Source organism: Salmo salar, chromosome 13 (assembly GCF_965601325.2).
Source record: "Salmo salar chromosome 13, fSalSal1, whole genome shotgun sequence".
Classification (NCBI taxonomy): Eukaryota; Metazoa; Chordata; class Actinopteri; order Salmoniformes; family Salmonidae; genus Salmo; species Salmo salar.
This window is the reverse complement of record NC_138303.1, coordinates 98,931,643-98,949,939: the sequence shown is the minus strand read 5'-3', so window position 1 is coordinate 98,949,939 and position 18,297 is coordinate 98,931,643. Positions and strand designations below refer to the sequence as shown.

The window sequence follows — 18,297 nt, the reverse complement described above, 5'->3', positions numbered from 1 at the left end:
GAATTTCAAACACAGATTCAACCACAAAGACCAGGGAGGTTTTTCAATGACTTGCAAAGTAGGGCACCTATTGGTAGATGGGTGACAATACAAAAAGCAGACATTAAATATCCATTTGAGCATGGTGAAGTTATTAATTACACTTTGGATGGTGTATCAATACACCTACTCACTACAAAGATACAGGCGTACTTCCTAACTAAGTTGCCGGAGAGAAAGGAAACCGCTCAGGGATTTCACCATGAGACCAATGGTGACTTTAACACAGTTAGATTTTAATGGCTGTGACAGGAAAAAACTGATGTCATTTTAAAAACATAACAATACATTCACAGATTCCACAAAACACTGTGTGCCCCCAGGCCCCAACTCCACCACTACCACATATCTACAGTACTAAATCCATGTTATTGTGTGTGTGTAAATGCATGCCTATGTGCCTATATTTGTGTTGCTTCATAGTCCACGCTGTTCTATAAGCAGTGGTGTAAAAATACTTTAAAGTACTACTTAAGTTGTTTTTTGGAGTATCTAGACTTTACTATTTATGTTTGACTACTTTTACTTTTACTTCACTACATTCCTTAAGAAAATATTGTACTTTTTACTCCATACAGTTTCCTTGACACCCTAAAGTACTCGTTACATTTTGAATGCTTAGCAGGACAGGAAAATAGTCCAATTCACGCACTTATCAAGAGAACATCCCTGGTCATCCCTACTGCCTCTGATCTGGCAGACTCACTAAACACACGTGCTTTGTTTGTAAATGTCTGAATGTTGGTGTGCCCGTGGCTGTCCGTAAATTAAAAAAAACGACTGGTTTGCTTAATATAAGGAATTTGAAATGATTCATACTTTTGATACTTAAGTATATTTGAAACCAAATACTTTTAGACTTTTACTCAAGTATAATTTTACTGGACTTTTACTTTTACTTGAGTCATTTTCTATTAAGGTATCTTTACTTTTACTCAAGTTTGACAGTTGGGTACTTTTTCCACCACTGTCCATAAGGTATATTTTTATATTTTGTTAAATCAAATTTTACTGCTTGCATCAGTTACTTGATGTGAAATGGAGTTCCATGTATTCATGGCTCTATGCAGTACTGTGCACCTCCCATAGTCTGTTTTGGATTTGGTGAAGTCAAATTCTCCTCCACTTTGAGCCAGGAGAGATTGACATGCATATTATTAACATTAGCTCTCTGTGTACATCCAAGGGCCAGTTGTGCTGCCCTGTTCTGAGCCAATTGCAACTTTCCTAAGTCCTTTTTTGTGGCACCTGACCACACGACTGAACAGTAGTTTACTGAAAGCCAGTGCCATGTCATTAGTAAAGATTGAAAAAAGTAATGGGCCTAGACAGCTGCCCTGGGGAATTCCTGATTCTACTTGGATTATGTTGGAAAGGCTTCCATTAAAGAACACCCTCTGTGTTCTGTTAGACTGGTAACTCTTTATCCACAATATAGCAGGGGGTGTAAAGCCATAACACACAAGTTTTTCCAGCAGACTATGACCAATAATGTCAGAAGCCACACTGAAGTCTAACAAAACAGCCCCCACAATTTTATCATCATTTTCTCTAAGCCAATCATCAGTGCTGTGCTTGTTGAATGTCCTCTATAAGCATGGTGAAAGTTTGTCAATTTGTTCACTGAAAAATATACATTTTTAAACGCAATTGTTTCCAAAAGTTTACTAAGGGTTGGTAACAGGCTGATTGGTCGGCTATTTTAGCCAGTAAAGGGGGCTTTACTATTATTGGGTAGCGGAATGACTTTGCTTCCCTCCAGGCCCGGGGCACACACATTCTAGTAGGCTTAAATTGAAAATATATCAAATAGGAGTGGCAATATTGTCTGCTATTAGCCTCAGTAATTTTCTATTCAAGTTGTCAGACCCCAGTGGCTTGTCATTGTTGATAGACACCAATAATTTTCTCACCTCTTCCACATTCACTTTATGGAATGCAAAATTGCAATGCTTGTCTTTCATAATTTGGTGAGAGGGAGAGAGATCTCTACTTGGATGTGTAGTGTCATCGTTTGTTGCTGGCATGGCATGCCTAAGTTTGCTAATTTTGCCAATGAAAAAAAATAATTAAAGTAGTTACAATATCAGTTGGTTTTGTGATGAATGAGCCATCTGATTCAATGAATGGAGCTGAGTTTGCCTTTTTACTATCATTCTTTGTCATTTTATCTTTGTTTCATGTGCCTTTTACTGAGGAGAGGCTTCCGTCTGGCTACTCTACCATAAAAGCCTGATTGGTGGAGTGCTGCAGAGATGGTTGTCCTTTCGGAAGGTTCTCCCATCTCCACAGAGGAATTCTCTGTCAGAGTGACCATCGGGTTCTTGTTCACCTCCCTGACCAAGGCCCTTCTCCGATTGCTCAGTTTGGCCGGGCGGCCAGCTCTAGGAAGAGTCTTGGTGGTTCCAAACTTCTTCCATTTAAGAATGATGGATACCACTGTGCTCTTGGGGACCTTCAATGCCTCAGACATGTTTTGGTACCCTTCCCCAGATCTGTGCCTCTGCACAATCTGTTTTCGGAGCTCTATGGACAATTACTTTGACCTCATGGCTTGGTTTTTGCTCTGACGTGTACTGTCATCTGGAAGATTTTATATAGACAGGTGTGTGCCTTTCCAAATCATGCCCAATCAATTGAATTTACCAAAGGTGGACTCCAATTAAGTTGTAGAAACATCTCAAGGATGATCAATGGAAACAGGATGCACCTGAGCGTAATTTTGAGTCTCATAGAAAAGGGTCTGAATACTTATGTAAATAAGGTATTTCTGTGTTTTATTTTTTTGAAATTCGCTAAAATATTATTTAAACATTTTTGCTTTGTCATTATGGGGTATTGTGTGTAGATTGCTGAGGATCTTTTACTTAATTTAATCTATTTTAGAATAAGGCTGTAACTTAAAGTTTGAAAAAGTCAAGGGGTCTGAATACTTTCCGAAGACACTAAATGAGATATTTCTGTTTTTAATTTTCAATGCATTTGCATTTGCAAACATGTTATCACTTTGTATTGTGTGTAACTGTGTGAGAGGTAGGATTAAAAAAAAAAACATTTAGTCAATTTCAGGCTGTAACATAACAATGTGGAATAAGTCAAGGGGTATGAATACTTTCTGAAGGCACTGTAACTATCTGTTTGTACAGGGTTTGACTACAAGACGTGTAACGTGCTGGTGGCCCTAGAGCCCCAGGCAGAGGAGATATCAGTATGTGTGTTTGAAGGCAAGGATCAGGATGACATCGGAGCCGGAGATCAGGTACACGTAAATTACAGTTCCACCAATTCAGCGCCTTTTGAGAAATGTAACTTTGTAAAATAAAATGTTTGATTTCAACAAATTTTAACATTGTCATAGAGACGCATTTTCAACTTCATAAAAAAAACTAGTTTTCCCATCTCGAGGTTAAATAAAAGAAATACTATAGTAAGTGCCTATTGAGTGCCAAATAATGTAACATAGTTGAATGTAAGAGGGTTGATTTTGTCTTAAATCGGACAAAAATACCCTTGTGACGGGGAATGGAAGGAAGATCGTTTTTTTCATCATGAATCTGGCAACTCTGCAGAGTGGTCACTAACTGGCACCCAACATGAACCCTACTGCTCACCCTAATGCCTAACCTTAAATTAAGACTAAAAAAGTTTAAAAAAAATAATAATATATATATATATATATATATATATATATTACATTTTTACAATACACCCAATTTTGACTTTGCAGCTGGCCTATCCAATTTGCTCAGTTCTGCCTCCAGGACAAGACTCGTGACAATAAACGTCATCCTCCGAATGGCAGCTTTATGTGTGCAACAGGGTGTGGCAGCTGAATGCAAGCTTCACCCCCAAAATGTTTTTGTTAAAAACATTCTAGTCTATCTATGGGTAACAGGGTTAACATGTTATTCTCTCCCGACCCACTCAGTTTTCCACCACAAAACACCAGAAAACGTCATAAAAGAGTAGAACCAGCTCACCTACTTTTACTCTGATTTGACTATTAGATGTTCAGTGTTTCTTTAGAAAAAAGGAATAGTTTCACCTTATTAAAATGAGAGTTCAGTTCACGTAACAGGGTTGACCTTAAAATGAGGGACAAATGTATGTGAATTACTAATCACATAGAATAAATAATATTCAGAAATGACTTTCTCAAAGCAGCAAGATTACTAGAGCTTTACAATGATGCGAAATCAGCGAAATCTTGGTTATGTGGGTTAAAATCTTAGAAGTCAGAGGGTGTACCAAGGGGCATGTCAAAATGCTGAATTTTGGCAATTTTACAAGTCTTTATTCATACCATGTGGTATTAATAGAAGATGTTCTGAAAGAGCTGCAAAACCTGGACCCGTACAAATCAGCTGGGCTAGACAATCTGGACCCTCTCTTTTTTTAATTATCCGCCGCCATTGTTGCAACCCCTATTACTAGTCTGTTCAACCTCTCTTTCGTACCGTCTGAGATTCCTAAAGATTGGAAAGCTACCACGGTCATCCCCCTCTTCAAAGGGTTGTGACACTCTAGACCCAAACTGTTACAGACCTATATCCATCCTGCCCTGCCTTTCTAAAGTCTTCGAAAGCCAAGTTAACAACCAGATCACTGACCATTTCGAATCCCACCGTACCTTCTCCGCTGTGCAATCCGGTTTCCGAGCTGGTCACGGGTGCACCTCAGCCACGCTCAAGGTACTAAACGATATCATAACTGCCATCGATAAAAGACAGTACTGTGCAGCCGTCTTCATCGACCTGGCCAAGGCTTTCGACTCTGTCAATCACCACACTCTTATCGGCAGACTCAACAGCCTTGGTTTCTCAAATGACTGCCTTGCCTGGTTCACCAACTACTTCTCAGATATAGTTCAGTGTGTCAAATCGGAGGGCCTGTTGTCTGGACCTCTGGCAGTCTCTATGGGGTACCACAGGGTTAAATTCTCGGGCCGACTCTTTTCTCTGTATATATCAATGATGTCGCTCTTGCTGCTGGTGATTCCTTGATCCATCTCTACGCAGACGACACCATTTTGTATACTTCTGGCCCTTCTTTGGACACTGTGTTAACAAATCTCCAAACGAGCTTCAATGCCATACAACACTCCTTCTGTGGCCTCTAACTGCTCTTAAATGCTAGTAAAACTAAATGCATGCTCTTCAACCGATCGCTGCTCGCACCCACCCGCCCGACTAGCATAACTACTCTGGACGGTTCTGACTTAGAATGTGTGGACAACTACAAATACCTAGGTGTCTGCTAGACTGTAAATTCTCCTTCCAGACTCATATTAAGCATCTCCAATCCAAAATGAAATCTAGAATCAGCTTCCTATTTTGCAACAAAGCCTCCTTCACTCACGCTGCCAAACATACCTTCATAAAACTGACTATTGTACCCATCCTCGACTTTGGGAAGTCATTTACAAAATAGCCTCCAACACTACTCAGCAAACTGGATGCAGTCTATCACAGTGCCATCCGTTTTGTCACCAAAGCCCCATATACTACCCACCACTGCGACCTGTATGCTCTCGTTGGCTGGCCCTCGCTACATATTCGTTGCCAGACCTACTGTCTCCATGTCATCTATACGTCTTTGCTAGGTAAAGCTTCTCTTTATCTCAGCTCACTGGTCACCATAACAACACCCACCCGTAGCACACGCTCAAGCAAGTATATCTCACTGGTCATCCCAAAAGCCAACACCTCCTTTGGCCACCTTTCCTTCCAGTTCTCTGCTGCCAATGACTGGAACGAATTGCAAAAATCACTGAAGTTGGAGACTTATATCTCCCTCACTAACTTTAAGCATCAGCTATCTGAGCAGCTTACCGATCGCTGCAGCTGTACACAGCCCATCTGTAAATACCCCATCCAACTATCTACCTCATCCCCAAATTGTTTTTATTTACTTTTTTTGTTGCTCTTTTGCACACCAGTATTTCTACTTGCACGTCATCATCTGCACATATATCACTCCAGTGTTAATTTGCTAAATTGTAATTACTTCGCTACTGTTGGCCTATTCATTGCCTTACCTCCTTACTCCATTTGCACACAGTTTATCTAGATTTTTCTATTGCGTTATTGACTGTACTTTTGTTTATTCCACGTGTAACTCTGTTGTTTTTTGTCGCATTGCTGTGCTTTATCTTGGCCAGGTCACAGTTGTAAATGAGAACTTGTTCTCAACTGGCCTACCTGGTTAAATGAAGGTGAAATGAAAAATGTAATTAAATTAAAAGGATACTTCATTTAAAATAACCGGACTTAAAATTCTATATTGGTGCACAAATCGTACTTTAAATATCAAAGGGATACAAAATGCACTCATTTCGCAGAACAAGCCATTTACATTTACATTTACGTCATTTAGCAGATGCTCTTATCCAGAGCGACTTACAAATTGGTGCATTCACCTTATGATATCCAGTGGAACAACCACTTTACAATAGTACATCTATATATTTTTTGGGGGGGAGGGTTAGAAGGATTACTTAATCCTATCCCAGGTATTCCTTAAAGAGGTGGGGTTTCAGGTGTCTCTGGAAGGTGGTGATTGACTCCGCTGTCCTGGCGTCGTGAGGGAGCTTGTTCCACCATTGGGGTGCCAGAGCAGCGAACAGTTTTGACTGGGCTGAGAGGGAACTGTGCTTCCACAGAGGTAGGGAGGCAAGCAGGCCAGAGGTGGATGAACGCAGTGCCCTTCTTTGGGTGTAGGGACTGATCAGAGCCTGAAGGTACGGAGGTGCCGTTCCCCTCACAGCTCTGTAGGCAAGCACCATGGTCTTGTAGCAAATGCGAGCTTCAACTGGAAGCCAGTGGAGTGTGCGGAGGAGCGGGGTGACGTGAGAGAACTTGGGAAGGTTGAACACCAGACGGGCTGCAGCGTTCTGGATGAGTTGTAGGGGTTTAATGGCACAGGCAGGGAGCCCCGCCAACAGCGAGTTGCAGTAATCCAGATGACAAGTGCCTGGATTAGGGCCTGCGCCGCTTCCTGTGTGAGGCAGGGTCGTACTCTGTGAATGTTGTAGAGCATGAACCTACAGGATCGGGTCACCGTCTTGATGTTAGCGGAAAACGACAGGGTGTTGTCCAGGGTCACGCCAAGGCTCTTAGCACTCTGGGAGGAGGACACAATGGACTTGTCAACCGTGATGGCGAGATCATGGAAAGGGCAGTCCTTCCCCGGGAGGAAGAGCAGCTCCGTCTTGCCGAGGTTCAGCTTGAGGTGGTGATCCGTCATCCACACTGATATGTCTGCCAGACATGCAGAGATGCGATTCGCCACCTGAAGGGGGAAAGGAGAAGATTAATTGTGTGTCGTCTGCGTAGCAATGATAGGAGAGACCATGTGAGGATATGACAGAGCCAAGTGACTTGGTTTATAGAGAGAATAGGAGAGGGTCTAGAACTGAGCCCTGGGGGACACCAGTGGTGAGAGCACGTGGTGCGGAGACGGATTCTCGCCACGCCACCTGGTAGGAGCGACCTGTCAGGTAGGACGCAATCCAAGAGTGAGCCGCGCCGGAGATGCCCAACTCGGAGAGTGTGGAGTGGAGGATCTGATGGTTCACAGTATCAAAGGCAGCAGATAGGTCTAGAAGGATGAGAGCAGAGGAGAGAGAGTTAGCTTTAGCAGTGCGGAGAGCCTCCGTGACACAGAGAAGAGCAGTCTCAGTTGAATGACCAGTCTTGAAACCTGACTGATTTGGATCAGGAAGGTGATTCTGAGAGAGATAGCAGGAGAGCTGGCCAAGGACGGCACGCTCAAGAGTTTTGGAGAGAAAAGAAAGAAGGTATACTGGTCTGTAGTTGTTGACATCGGAGGGATCGAGTGTAGGTTTTTTGAGAAGGGGTGCAACTCTCGCTCTCTTGAAGACGGAAGGGACGTAGCCAGCGGTCAAGGATGAGTTGATGAGCGAGGTGAGGTAAGGGAGAAGGTCTCCGGAAATGGTCTGGAGAAGAGAGGACGGGATAGGGTCAAGCGGGCAGGTTGTTGGGCGGCCGGCCGTCACAAGTTGCGATTTCATCTGGAGAGAGAGGGGAGAAAGAGGTCAAAGCATATAGGGTAGGGCAATGTGAGCAGGACCAGCGGTGTCGTTTGACTTAACAAACAAGGATCGGATGTCGTCAACCTTCTTTTCAAAATGGTTGACAAAGTCATCCGCAGAGAGAGGGGGGGGGGGGGGGGGGGATTTACACACACGTGCATGCACACACTGCCTTGGCTTAAGTGAATGTCTAATGATCTAGCCTGTGGTCCTGCCAGGGCCTGATGTTTGGCTATGCTACAGATGAGACAGAGGAGTGTATGCCTCTCACCATCCTACTGGCCCACAAACTCAACCACAAGATGAAGGAGCTGTCTGCCAATGGGGAGTGTCCTTGGATCAGACCGGACTCTAAAACTCAGGTGAGCCCTCTAGTGACGAGGCCAGTCTGTCAGATTGAGTGACGTAGAACCTAGTTAGTGAATGTCCCCAATCCTGCACAAATCATGTAACGACAGAAATACAAGTGTATTGAAGACAGATGGAGGTGATGCATATTTATCCCCAAGATTAAATTGGTTTGAAATGAGTTTCAGATCTGATGAAATACTAATAGAGGGGTCTGACATAATGTCTCTTATCTCACCACCACTAATGAGGTGGGTGTGGCTTGATGCATGTTGTGTCGGAGCTTCTCAAAGTGAGGGGGCGTGGTCGACAGTGCGTACCTCATCTCTCCTATCACATCCAACTTGGATTGATATTTGTTTTTATTGCAGAGGATAGCACTGAATCAGCGTACCATGAGTTTTTTTTAATGCTTGAAGGGAGATGGCACAGTATTCCCTTTTGAGTCAGGAACCAAAACTCCTCCAAAATGACTGGTGAATGCGTTGTCTGCAGCATTTGGTCACATGACAGCTCCCTCAGCTGTTTGATTTCACTTACCAGCATGTCAACTGAGCCAGGATCACAGTCAAACAGATTTTGTTGATTCGGTCACTCATCTATCAATTTTTTTTTGTATTTGGCTTGTATTCAGTTTGTTCAGTTTCTCAAATAGGCTAGGTTCAGTCATTTTCCTCCTGATTGCCAGCTATAGCATCAATTGTTAGTTTCACAGTGTTGTCTGACAAAGGTATTGATGTGAGTTTCTGTGCCTCTGCCTCCCCACACATTGTTTTCATCAAATCAATTGTGGCCGGTGAAATCGATGTCTCTGCAATAGTGTGTGGTTCATAGCGTAGCAGGCCTAGCTATTTCATATCAGTTGTGACCCCTAGTTTGGGAACCGCTGTACTAATACAACTAAACATAAATCAATAAATGTTTTTGAATATTTTTTGCATAATATTTTTGCATACAACTTCAAAACTATTTCTTCAGATAACTGTCTTGTCCTCTTGTCAGTGATGACCAAACGCTGACCTCTGAACTGTCCCTCTGTCTCCAAGGTTACAGTGGAGTACCGTGATAACAGTGGGGCCATGGAGCCGGTGCGTGTCCATACAGTGGTCATCTCTGTGCAGCACAGCCCTGATGTCAGTCTGGAAGAGATACGCCGTAGCCTGATGGACAGCGTGGTCCGGAAGGTCATCCCTGCCCATTACCTAGACGACAAGACCATCTACCACCTGCTGCCAAGTGGGAAGTTCCTCCTGGGCGGACCTCAGGTAAGAACGGGGCTTTCAAATAATACACCATTATTCCCTAACCAACTTGCCTAGTTAAATAAAATAAAAATAAATTCGCTAACCAAATCAAATGCCTTATACATGGTTTAAATGCTTGTAAACGTTTATACATGTGGAGATGCTAAGTTGTCTATGTACACATACTGTAACTTCTTTTGTTTATAGATTCTTATCAATTCAAGGATATATATAGTGTTATAAGGTGTTGCCTTGCAGGAGTGCTGGTTTTACAATGTATGAATCATCTCCCAGGCAATTAGATATGTGGGTATTTTATGTTTTGTTTTTGTACTCTTCTGGACAGAGTGATGCAGGACTGACAGGTCGTAAGATCATAGTGGACACCTATGGAGGGTGGGGAGGGCATGGTGGAGGGGCCTTCTCTGGAAAGGACTACTCTAAAGTGGACCGCTCTGGGGCCTATGCAGCCCGCTGGGTGGCCAAGTCTCTGGTGAAAGCCAAGCTCTGCCGCAGAGCCTTGGTTCAGGTCAGTCAAAATCCTTAAAAGTATGTACTAAAATGATGCATTCAATATCTGGCAGTATAGTAATAAGAATAAGAAGAATAGTGTGTGACTTTTTTAAAACCTTGTTCATCTTTTTTGGGGGTGTGAATCTGCTGTCCCAGGTTTCGTATGCCATCGGTGTGGCTCACCCTCTGTCCATCTCTGTGTTCCACTATGGAACCTCTACCAGGCAGGAGGATGAACTGCTGCAGATCGTCAACAACAACTTTGACCTCAGGCCTGGGGTCATTGTCAAGTAAGTACAATATCACCCTCTTGTAATCTAGAGGTCTAACAATACTGTGTTGTGGCTTTTTATCAAATTGAGATACTAAGCTATTTGACATATTGATCTTGCTGATGAGCTGCTTCTGCTTTGGGTCAAGTTGGGGCATTTGGGAATCACAACGATTATGCCAAGGAGAGGTGGAGAATCTTATGCAGCAGGCTAATTTATGGCACATTCTGATGTGTTAACATGTTCCCTCTTCTCCAGAGAGCTGGGTCTGAAGCGGCCTATCTACCAGTCCACTGCCTGCTATGGACACTTCGGCCGGGACGAGTTCCCCTGGGAGAAGCCCAAGCCACTGCAGTTCTGATGGAAACAACCACTCTTATCACCTGGGTGTTTTATGTAAATCTGACTGAAAAATAACACTATCAGATAAAAAGTGTAAATCCTTTCTCTTTATGATTGAACATGTAATTGTCAACTGTGAATCATGGACAAAATTCTATCTTTTATCCTACTGAAAATATAAATGGACGTTTCAGCAACACTGTGTGACACTTGGTTGTGTAATATATGTAAGGTTTGTAATGGCCTCCAGAAAAGTGAAAGGCGCAATATTCACCATTACCACTAGAGGGAAGTAGTAATCTGTTGATTACGCAACGGCATCAGGGAGGGAGAGAAAAAAGTATCAAATCAAAGTGTATTGGTCTTGTCACAGATTATCCATTATATTGACCAGATGCTCAAGTGGCCACTCTAACAATGAAAATAAATGTCTTAAAAAATGGAAGGCAATCGAGTCGGGAGCAGGCAAGGTCAGATGGGACCATTCTAGCCAATGAGGGGGCAGATATGCTTGTAAAGAACAGGCACAACTCCAATATATAGTGTTTTTTCAGGGATGTCACGTTTCCTACTTATATCAGTACACTGGTAACAACCGCAGCATTACGCACCTTCTATTCTATCAAATAAGCCCAATATAGAAAATAAGCCTTTACATTTTTTTAACCCAATTCGACACTGACGCGCCCTGACCTCCATACAAAAAGTACTTGCTTGGTGAGCTGAGAAAAAAAACGGACAAAACACCACGTGCTGGAGGAGACAGATTTTGGGCACAGTAATCCCTCTGCTTCGCCTCTTACACCTCGATCACACCGATAGTGTTTATTCATTTCCAATGGAACGTTGCGTCAGCATTGCGTTGCAGAGGCAGTTGCAGTGCGTTCTGTGTGGTGCATACGTTGTATTTATCGAACGTATGCTAGACAGCTTGACAGAAATGGTAGCAGAAGATGAATGTCCATATGATGCTGCATACCATTTTGCGTAATGGTATGCAGCATCAATGTGTGCAACAAAAATGTAACATTCACCTTCTGCTACTATTTCTGTCAAGCTGTTTACACATAGTGTTTTGTTTGATAAATCCAACGTATGCACCACAGGAGGTTGGTGGCACCTTAATTGGGGAAAATGGGCTGGTGGTAATGACTGGAGCGGAATAGGTGGAATGCTATAAAATACATCAAATACCTGGTTTCGGTGTGATCGAGGCGTTAATATGGGCGCCTACGGTTTAGCAGGTGTTATAGCAGATATTGCGAAAAGCTTGTTACTCGCTCATAACAATGCAGTAAAAATGTCAAACAGTATACAAATAATATATATCTTTTTTTAAACTAGACGCGGAACTGTTAGGTAAAAGTTCCCTGTTTGATGAGATATTGCATAGTTTGATACTTTGTCGAAACATGTCAAACATCCGATTCGGTTAGACTGTTTCAGAATTCTTTGAAGTTGTCTCTTTCTGTTGCTTATGAAATATGGTAATGAGGGAGTTCTATTAACCTGAACGGGGCTATTGCCATGAACGTGACATGGGGAGCCGGTGAGGGAGGCGTGCCCTGATCGATCAAATCGAACGGTAATCTGCGCCACTCGTTCATATTGTAAACATTACAGCATGCAGGAAAAATACATATATTTTAAAACTAGTTTTCATGGTATGCAATCAACACCCAGTTCACCCGGGGCATGAATAGAATCCCCCCAATGTTAGTAAATGTACACCAATAATATTCGGTGTGACACAGAGCGCTCTATGTAACAGTGATTTCGATTGGTTGAAACCTATTGCAGGAAAGAAGACTTCTTACGTATCAGGTCGAGTTTACTTTGAGGAACAGGAGGGACAACTTTCACATTGCATTTCGATGAACGAGGGTAGTGATAAACGTGGTTTGGGACTGGACTCAAGTGGAGTTTTCGTGACTTTGTAGGACCTCGGACCCCACGTTCCGACCAACGTTTTATCGACCTCAGAATAGCAGAGCAGATAGCAAGGGTCTCTTTGGACAGCAGCAAGCATGCTAACTTCTCTGTTCGCATTTGGAACTGTTATTCATGCTTGTTATGCGTATGATTTTTTTGAAGGTCGTGGTTATTCGGGGGAGGAAAACTTAAACTAGGTTTCTTTTTTTTTTTTTTTTTTTTTTTTTTATTAAAAATAACTATGTTGGGGAATGAGGGGATCTATGCAGCGAAGAAGAGGAAGAAACCCGTCCAGAAAAGGTAATAATATTTGTAGGCTAAGATGTATTCACTGCTTTCTGCTTCTGTGAATGCATGCCTATTGTTATATATAAGTAGTGGGCGTGATGGTGGGAGGGGAGTGAACAACATCAACACCGCATCATAATCAATTCAATTTAAGGGCTTTATTGGCATGGGAAACGTATGTTTACAATGCCAAAGCAAGTGAAATAGATAATAAACAAAAGTGAAATAAACAAAATACATACATTACACTTCCAAAAGTTTCAAAAGAATAAAGACATTTCACATGTCATATTATGTATATATACCGTGTTGTAATGATGTGCAAATTGTTAAAGTATGAAAAGGAAAATAAATATAAATAAAGGTTGTATTTACAATTGTGTTTGTTCTTCACTGGTTGCCCTTTTCTTGTGGCAACAGGTCACAAATCTTGCTGCTGTGATTGCACACTGTGGCATTTCACCCAATACATATGGGAGTTTATCAAAATTGGATTCGTTTTCTATTTCTTTGTGGGTCTGTGTAATCTCAGGGAAATACGTGTCTTTAATATGGTCATACATTTGGCAGGAGGTTAGGAAGTGCAGCTCAGTTTCCAACTAATTTTGTGGGCAGTGGCCTGTCTTCTCTTGAGAGCCATGTCTGCCTTCGGTGGCCTTTCTCAATAGCAAGGCTATACTCACTGAGTCTGTACATAGTCAAAGATTTCCTTAATTTTGGGTCAGTCACAGTGGTCAGGTATTCTGCCACTGTGTACTCTCAGGTTTAGGGCCAAATAGCATTCTAGTTTGCTTTATTTTTTGGTATATACTTTCCAATGTGTCAAGTAATTATCTTTTTGTTTTCTCATGATTTGGTTGGGTCTAATTGTGTTGCTGTCCTGGGGCTCTGTGGGGTGTGTTTGTGTTTGTGAAGAGAGCCCCAGGACCAGCTTGCTTAGGGGGACTCTTCTCTAGGTTCATCTCTCTGTAGGTGATGGTTTTGTTATGGAAGGTTTGGGAATTGCTTCCTTTTAGGTGATTGTAGAATTTAACGGCTCTTTTCTGGATTTTGATAATTAGCGGGTCTCGGCTTAATTCTGCTCTGCATGGATTATTTGGTGTTTTACGTTGTACACCGAGGATATTTTTTGCAGAATTCTGGATGCAGAGTCTCAATTTGGTGTTTGTCCCATTTTGTGAATTCTTGGTTGGTGAGCAGACCCCAGACCTCACAACCATAAAGGGCAATGGGTTCTATAAGTGATTCAAGTATTTTTAGCCAGATCTTAATTGGTATGTCGAATTTTATGTTCCTTTTGATGGCATAGAAGTCCCTTCTTGCCTTGTCTCTTAGATTGTTCACAGCTTTGTGGAAGTTACCTGTGGTGCTGATGTTTAGGCCGAGGTATGCATCGTTTTTTGTGTGCTCTCGGGCAACAGTGTCTAGATGGAATTTGTAATCGTGGTCCTGGGAACTGGACCTTTTTCGGAACACCGTTATTGTTGTCTTACTGAGATTTACTGTCAGGGTCCAAGTCTGACAGAATCTGTGCAGAAGATCTAGGTGCTGATGTAGGCCCTCCTTGGTTGGGGACAGAAGCACCAGATCATCCCTCAACAGCAACCACTATCCCAATTCCCGTCTTGTAGATTTGGTCCAAAGTCAATAGTCTACCTAGTTGAGGAAGCTCAACTCTGTTCTCTTATATCGAGGCAGAGTTGATTTTGAATAACTGGTCGATGGATTTGCTAGAAACAAGCTGGGCCAAAGTGTAGTTTACTACAGCAGAGGAGGCACATGGTTTTCCTCCCAGAGTACAGGCTGCTGACTGGGAGGACATGGACATACAACCTCTTCAGGACAGTAATAACAGTAATAACACTGGAAAGTAGACTATTGTAAAGTCCCAGTAGTGTGTTAAAATAACTTTCCTCTGATGAGAATTAGAGGTGTGCGTTGACAGCCTCTGCTGTTCCCCCCAAAACAAACAGTTAAATAGACTCCAAGGAGGGATTTTAACATCTGTATGAGTGTGATGATGTTTACCTGGCTGGCTTCCTCACACACAGACTTGCAGACAGACAGGCAAGAAGGCAGACAGACATGACAGCTATTCTGGCAAAAAGACAGACCGGAAAGAGGGCAGACAGACATGACAGACAGGTGGAAACTTCTCACTGAATAGCTCAGGGGGCTGGGATTAATTTACAGTAAACCACAATTTACTGTAAGACTCAACTGTTATGGGAAACATTGTTTTGTTTGGTTATTGTGCACTAATGCGGTATAGTGATGGCAGAGTGGACTGTGAGGTTGTTTGTAGGACAGTGAAGTTTACTCAAGAGTCTACTATAGTTTACTCTCCAGGGTAGTGTAGTTTGCTCTCTCCTCTTTCTTCCAAAGGAATGCAATGTGGCCCGATTGCCTAGCTTTACTAAGGACATAAACCACTGTGAGAGAATGGAAGCTCCAGAAAATGATCCAACCAGTGTTGATCTATCTGGTATAATTCACAATGCATGCACAGCCTATCCTCATGCTTTTATTCCAAGTTCTCCAGGTCCTGCTTTCTCTCGCCACTGTATTTCTTTATTCCCTTATCTTCTCTTTCCTATATCTCTTCTCCCTCTCTCCCCTCTCCATCTCCCTCTCCTCCCTCCTCTCTCTCTCTCTCTCTCTCTCTCTCTCTCTCTCTATCTCAAATTCAAGCTGCTTTATTGGCATGAAAAACATTGTGTCAATATTGCCAAAGGAACAATGTATACAATATACATTGTAATACAATTATAAACAAAAACAAATAATAATATAAAATGGCAGTAAATAATAATACAAAATTAAATATAAAAATAATAACAATAAAATAGTAGTAAAATAATAGTAAAATAGTAGAATGTAATAAATCTAAAAATCTAAATATGGAAAATGAATTTATAACTAACTTATAACTAAACATCAGTACTACAACAACTATCATCATTACCACTACTACCACCATCACTAAACTGCTATCATTACCATTACCACCCATACCACTACTATTTGGAATGATAAACAACAATAATAATAGTAATAACAATAATAGTAATAATAAGTAAGTTACTGTTTACTATGCAGATGTTATTATTCAGTGTCCCTCAGGCTATGGCAGGCAAATACATATTTGACTGCAAGAGGAGCCATTGCTCCTTCGCCCATGAGTATTTTTAGTTTTTCTTCTGAGTTCAAATTTGGAATAAATGTAGTCATATCTGTAAATAATGAATCTCTTGGTGAGGAATATTTATCACAGTAAAGGAGAAAGTGCATCGCTGTCTCTACCTCCCCTGTCGTGCAGTGATCACATACACGCTCTTCTTTGAGTAGCCATGTCTTTTTATGTCTGCCGGTTTCTATTGTCAGTTGGTGGTCACTCAGCCTGTACTTGGTAAGGATCTGTCTCTGCTTCGTATATCTGACAGAGTAGAGATAATCAGCCAATTCATATTCTCTGTTTAGGGTCAGATAGCAATTTAGTCGGCTTTGGGATTTTGTTTCATTTTTCCAATGTTGTAAATATGAGTCCTTTGATTGGTTCATGATTTTGTTTATTTGAATTCTTTCTTTTGAAGCAGTGCTGGTGTCAGCTTGGTTGGTGAGGTCCAACACCAGCTGACTGAGAGGGCTCATTTCTGGGCTCAGCTCTTGGGTTTGAAGTGCTTTAAATTGCAGACTTGAATTTGGACTTGAATTTAGATGTAGCCAAAATTTTAATGATCTTTTCTGTATTTTCATTATTACTGGAAAGCAGCCCAATTCTGCCCTACATGCATTAGTTGGTGTATTTCTCTGGACCTGTAGGATTTTCCGACAGAATTCTGCATGTAGGGCTTCAATTGGATGTTTGTCCCACATTTTAAATTCCAGTTTATTGAGTGGCCCCCAAACCTCACTTCCGTAAAGCGCAAATTGGTAGGATTACACTGTCAAATATTTTGGTCCAAATTCTAATTGGGATGTTGATTTTGAATAATTTCATTTTTATTGCATACAATGCTCTGCGGGCTTTTTCTTTGAGTGCATTCACTGCCATATTAAAGTTTCCCGATGCAGATATGGTCAGACCAAGGTAGGTGTAATTTTTAGTGTGTTCAGGGTGTTCAGGGTGAATTTATATTTGTGTTTCTGACATCTGTTTTTTTTTTTTTGAAAATTGTGATTTTCGTTTTTTGGAAATTTACTGCCAGGGCCCAATTATGGCAATATTGCTCTAGAATAATAATGTTCTGTTGAATACCTTCTTTGGTTGGTGATAGAAGTACCAAGTCATTAGCATATAGCAGGTATTTCACCTCTGTGTCAAATAGTGTGAGTCCTGGGGCTGGAGAATGGTCCAACATGTCTGCTAATTCATTGATATAAATGTTGAAAACGTTTGGACTCAAACTGCAGCCTTGTCTCACACCTCGACATTGTGAAAATAGTTCTGTTCTTTGGTTTTTGATTTTTATTGCACATTTGTTTTCTGTGTACATACATTTTATTAAGTCATACACCTTACCACCAAGCCCACTTTGGAGAATTTTGTAGAATAGCCCTTCGTGCCAAATAGAATCAAATGCTTTTTTAAAGTCAATAAAGCAAGCAAAGATTTTGCCCTCTTTTTTTTGGTGGACGTGTTTATTAATTAGTGTGTGTAAGGTGTATATATGGTCAGTAGTGCGATGGTTAGGGAGAAAGCCAATTTGACATTTACTTATTAAATTTTTTTCTTGACGAAAGGTTTGAATTCTTGAATTCAAAATGCTACAGAAAACCTTTCCCAAGTTACTGTTTATGCAAATTCCCCTGTAATTATTGGGGTCTGATTTGACTCCACTTTTGTGGATAGGGGAGATGAGCCCCTGGTTCCAGACATCAGGGAAGCAGCCAGAAGTTAAAACCATGTTGAACAGTTTAAACACAGCATTTTGCAACTCAGGTGTGCTGTTTTTCAGCATTTCATTTTTGATGTTGTCTAGACCACAAGCCTTCTTTGATTTAATAGATTTGAGCTTTTCATTTAGTTCTTGTTGGGTTATTGGGTAATCTAATGGATTTTGGTTGTTTTTAATGACTGATTCAAGGATGTTCAATTTTTCTATAATTTCTAATTGGTTCTGTTGTAAGTCTTTTTGTGGGATGTTTTTGTATAGATTATCAAAATAAGTTTTCCAAATTCCTACTTCTTGTATGGCTAATTCTTGTGGCTTTGTTGTGCTTAAATTGTTCCACATGTCCCAGAACTGATTTTGGTCAATTGCGT

The 18,297-nt window shown here is 41.4% G+C and overlaps 2 protein-coding genes across 2 annotated transcripts in view; both read left to right on the top strand.

The window, feature by feature from the left end:
* mat2al (methionine adenosyltransferase II, alpha-like) overlaps positions 1–10,973 on the top strand; it is a 35,644-nt gene extending 24,671 nt beyond the window's left edge. The window contains 6 exon segments of the mRNA NM_001165295.2: positions 3,186–3,298; positions 8,311–8,454; positions 9,487–9,705; positions 10,031–10,213; positions 10,354–10,487; positions 10,728–10,973. Of these exon segments, the coding sequence (NP_001158767.1) occupies positions 3,186–3,298; positions 8,311–8,454; positions 9,487–9,705; positions 10,031–10,213; positions 10,354–10,487; positions 10,728–10,830 (896 nt within the window). The 3' untranslated portion in view covers positions 10,831–10,973.
* Positions 10,974–11,214: 241 nt separating this feature from the next.
* Positions 11,215–18,297, top strand: part of LOC106568332 (uncharacterized) — a 57,185-nt gene continuing 50,102 nt past the window's right edge. Inside the window, exon 1 of the mRNA XM_014138588.3 lies at positions 11,215–13,043. Within this exon, the coding sequence (XP_013994063.2) occupies positions 12,985–13,043 (59 nt within the window). The 5' untranslated portion in view covers positions 11,215–12,984. The remainder of the gene's footprint in view (positions 13,044–18,297) is intronic.